At 62.9% G+C, this 4,257-nt stretch overlaps 1 protein-coding gene across 1 annotated transcript; it reads left to right on the top strand.

The window, feature by feature from the left end:
- Positions 1 to 595: 595 nt before the first annotated feature.
- Positions 596 to 2,834, top strand: MNEG_9980 (Mitotic spindle assembly checkpoint protein MAD2A; the record flags this gene model as incomplete). Its single annotated transcript, XM_014041546.1, has 8 exons — positions 596 to 687; positions 903 to 1,033; positions 1,232 to 1,352; positions 1,619 to 1,679; positions 1,938 to 1,980; positions 2,188 to 2,242; positions 2,542 to 2,608; positions 2,787 to 2,834. 8 exons carry the CDS (start codon positions 596 to 598, stop codon positions 2,832 to 2,834), a joined length of 618 nt encoding a protein of 205 aa, XP_013897000.1.
- Between the last annotated feature and the right edge of the window lie 1,423 nt (positions 2,835 to 4,257).

Raw genomic sequence — 4,257 nt, 5'->3', positions numbered from 1 at the left:
GATCACCACCCAGGCTCCTGTTTTCGACGTGCAGAAGCCCACCCCGCCCAGGTTTGCAGTGGCAGCGAGCGGAGGGTCCAACCAAGCGGTGGGTGAAATGTCTCAATATCATTGCTACATGCAGGCGTTGATGTGGCTGGGCCATGGCTGTCACGCAGGGGGAACTTGGCGCTACAAACTCAGAGCCAGGTGACACGCATGCGTGCGCATGTTGCAGCAACAAGCCAATCGGCAACCTGCTGCACTCAGACCCTTCCGCATGCGCCCCACAACACATTCCATCCTGCCAGCTATTCATCCCCCCACCAATGTATGGGCTCACTCATGGTAGCCCTGGCCTGTTTGGCTTGCAGGCGGCGTGCAGTAGAGTACCTGTGTCCGAGACACCTGGTGACTCTGATGACAGGCGAGACGATTGACTGCATGCATCCCTACGGTATAGTAGAGCAGGCTATAAACAACCTTCAATTTGGAACGTCATCGAATTCAAGCTTCGATTGCGTGCCTCAGGCTGATGTTGAGGGATTCAAATTGCTAGATCAAAGCGCGTGGCCCTATCTCAGGTAAAAGGTGCTATAGCATAATCACAAGTAAGATGGCCTCGCAGGCAGTGAAGCAGCGCAATACCATCAGCTTGCGAGGTTCGGCACAGATCGTCGCAGAGTTCTTCAACTACGCCGTCAATAGGTGATAACGTGCGCTTTGTATGGAGCATATATGGGTGCAGTGCACTGCAACCTACCAGCTGTGCTGGTTCCGAACCATCTGCGCTGCGCCCGCCCTAACGGCACCCTGCCGTGCCCGGCAGCGGCACTGCTCGTGCTATGAGCACCATGCTGTGCAAGCGCCCCCTGCACTCACGGCGCTGTGCCTTGCATTACAAATCGCGACTGCGGCCGCAGCATATTGTACCAGCGGGGTATCTACCCGCAGGAAACCTTCCAGCAGAAGAAGAACTATGGGCTGGCCATGATGGTGACAAAGGACGACGGCCTGCTGGCCTACCTCACAAACGTCACAAAGCAGATGACAGGTAGGGGCGGGGCTGACGGGAGGGCGGGGACCGGCGGTGGCAGCGCCGAAGGGATTGGCGTTGTGCAGCGCGTCCCATCACCGGACGTGCAGCAGCTCAAACACACTGAGTGCACCTGCCGCGTGGCCGCCAACCAGCACCCCCGTGCGCCAGCATTGGTTACGCGGCGCCGCCACGGCCCATTACTGCGACGGACAGACTGGCTGGAGAAGGGCCTGCTGCAGCGGCTGGTGCTGGTTGTCACCAGCGCATTCACGGGGGAGGTGCTGGAGCGGTGGACGTTCGAGGTGCAGACAGACGAGGCCACGCTCAACGGAGGGTGAGCGGAGCTGGGCAGGGCGGGGCCCCCGTTGTGCATTTGCTTGGACCGTGTGCATTCCTCCACTGTCTACGCCCAACAGAGTGTGCAGCGGGTAGCTTGTCAGCAAGCGGCAGGCCTACGAACGCCATGCACAGGGGCTGTCCACACTCACAGGCTTCGCCAGGCCCAACAGGTTTGGCGCATCCTTACCGACCAGGGAGGCAGTGATGGTTTGGCCTAGCCGCAGACGTGATGCAGAGCCTGCTGCGCTTTGACACATGCAGGGCGGCGCCTGAGAAGCCTGAGAAGGAGATCACGGCTGAGATCCAGGCCATCATCCGCCAGGTGAGCAAATGCATCGCTCCTGGTTCAACGAGCGTCCCAAGAGCGGTGACACGGTCCAAAAGCGGGGGCGACAGGCCAACAGGGTGGCGGGGCACTGGAGACATAGCTGTTTGCAACCCTACCGGCGCTGCACTTTTGGTTGGGCAGATGTCGCGGCTGCTGCTGCCCAAAGGTGACGCCCAGCGTCCGCGCCTGTCTGCCCAACCAGCCCCTCTGCTGACGCACGATCCCCTTGGCCGCACCTTTCATCCCTGTCAGATCACGGCCAGCATCACCTTCCTGCCGCTGCTGGAGGACCCCTGTGGGTGAAGCACGGCGCGCAAGGGCTGCACGCAGCTGCGCCCTCACGCATGGCGACGGCAACCCAACTCGTGCCGCACAGTGCTCACGGTCGCACCCCTTCAGCAGCAATGTATTGGCTGCAACGCTGCCGTCTCGCATCCCCATGCATCCCCATGCCCCGCTTTCCTCACCACTCCAACTCCCAACCCCCAACCCTCAACCCCAGGCACCTTTGACCTGTTGGTCTACACGGACACCAAGTCGTCCGTTCCCGACGAGTGGTGCGCCTTAGGGCCAAGGGCTCAGTGTGCACCAATCACAGCAACCACCAACTGCCCCAAGGCGCCCGCCGTCTGCTGCAAACCCTCCGATTGTCCATGCTGCTGGAAGGCCCCTGCTCACGCGCTTCTGGCGCGCACGCACACGCACATGCACGCGCAGGCATGCATGTGCAGGCGAGCACTTGTGTATTCATGTGCGCTCGCGCGGTGCTTTTACCCAGTCGGCGCCAGCCACCTCGCCCCACTGTCCAGCCACTCGCTCTACTGCCTCACCTGCGCCCGCCCTCATCCCCCCAAAGGGAGGAGAGTGACCCTCGCTACATCACAAATGCGACAGACGTGAAGCTGCGGTCCTTCACGACAAAGGTGCGCGCCCAATGCGGGCAGGGCAATGTTGCCGAGCTTTGCCGGTCAGCACGAGTCAAAACCTGCGCGCTTGGCCACAGGCTCATGACAGACCCGCACGGACGGGAACAACGAATGGGCACAGCACCAATCGCGATACGTACGTATGTCCGCCGTGTGACCCTGCGCCCTCCAACAGGTGCACAAGGTGGACACGGTCGTGTCGTACCGCCTCGCGGATGCATGACAGGATCGATATGCCTACCCTCAGCGCACCGTTTCAGCGTTGCTTTGACCTTTGCTTGCCCAATTTCTCCCTTTCATTCGTCTAGAGCTGTTCGTGGGCGGTTGACTATCCTGCTTTTGTAACCATCATCAACATGGTTGCATCGCATGCAGTGGGTTGGGGCGAATGACAAAACATCACACGCCTCTGCCATGACAGCAGACGCATGCGGCTTGCAATGCTGCGGCTTCCTTGAGATTGCAGTGTGACTGCAATTGCTGACGCCTCGCAGCCTCGGGCGCGCAGCGCGAGTGGCAGGGCGGCGCTGTCCGCAAAAGCGCTCTTCTGGCGGGCGCTGAGCGGCTTGGCGGCGGCGGTGGTGGTGGAGGCGGGGCCGTTGAAGCCGTGTGAAAAGATTGCTTCGGGCGTGGCGAAGGGCGGGACGCGGTTCAGCTACAGGGGCCGAGCAGCAGCCAGGTCGGCGGTGAAGCTGGCCGCACCTCTGCTGGGACGCCCCGCTGCTGACCCCGCTACACCTGCGGCTGAGCGCGCGGTGTGTGGCTGCTGCGAGCAGCCTTTGCACGCGTTTTCGCTCGCGGGCGCGTCGGTACGCGCGGCGCCGCTGTGGCCGCGCTGTTGATGCGACGGACGGCGGTCGCAGCTGTGGCCCGCCTGTTGGCGCTATCCCTGGCGTGGAGGCGGCCCCAAAGGATTGCCCTCTCCTGGCTTGGGTGCCATGAATGGCCAGAGCTGGCCTCGGCGGCAGCTACCGCTCCTCGCCCGCACCTACACCTGGCCACACTGGCCGCCGGGCTCCCCTCCTGTCCACCACCATGGGTTTAACTAGAGTCAGCCCCTCCCTCTGCCGGCTCCCCTGCTCCTGCAGGCCCTCCACCCCCAAGGTGTTTGCAGCCCTGGAGCAGCTACACCTGCAGGCCCTGCTAGATGGCGGGGGCAGCGCAAACGTCGCACCTGACCCCACAGCGCCCGGCGGCGGCGGCGACAGCGCTGGGATAGTTATGCGCGAGCTCAGGCGCGTGCTACCGCCGCGGCTGCTGCCCGCTGGCGTTCCCCGTGACAGAGGCAACAGGCAAGGCGTCGGGGATTGGCAGGAGAGTGGGGTGACTGCTGCCCACTGCGCAGGGAGCTGGCGTGTGCGTTGTGAACCTGGACCGCGTCGTCACCCTGCAACAGGGCGTGCGCCTACCCTACTTCCCAATTCTTGTTTCCGCTCGACGGGTAATTGCACGCTGGGCGCGTCTCACCCTTGTGGACAGGGGACGCGTGCCCTGCCCCGCGGCATGCAGCTTCAAGGACTCCCTGCTCAGTGGGCGCGTCGACCCCTCCATGTGTGCCCCGAAACGGCACAGTGCACTGCACCGCCTCCTGCATCGCCGCACGCGCGCAGGCTCAGGGCCGCGCCATGATAGATAGACAGATAAGT

This window comes from Monoraphidium neglectum (genome assembly GCF_000611645.1).
Source record: "Monoraphidium neglectum strain SAG 48.87 unplaced genomic scaffold scaffold02135, whole genome shotgun sequence".
Lineage (NCBI taxonomy): Eukaryota > Viridiplantae > Chlorophyta > Chlorophyceae > Sphaeropleales > Selenastraceae > Monoraphidium > Monoraphidium neglectum.
This window is presented reverse-complemented; position numbering and strand designations above follow the sequence as displayed.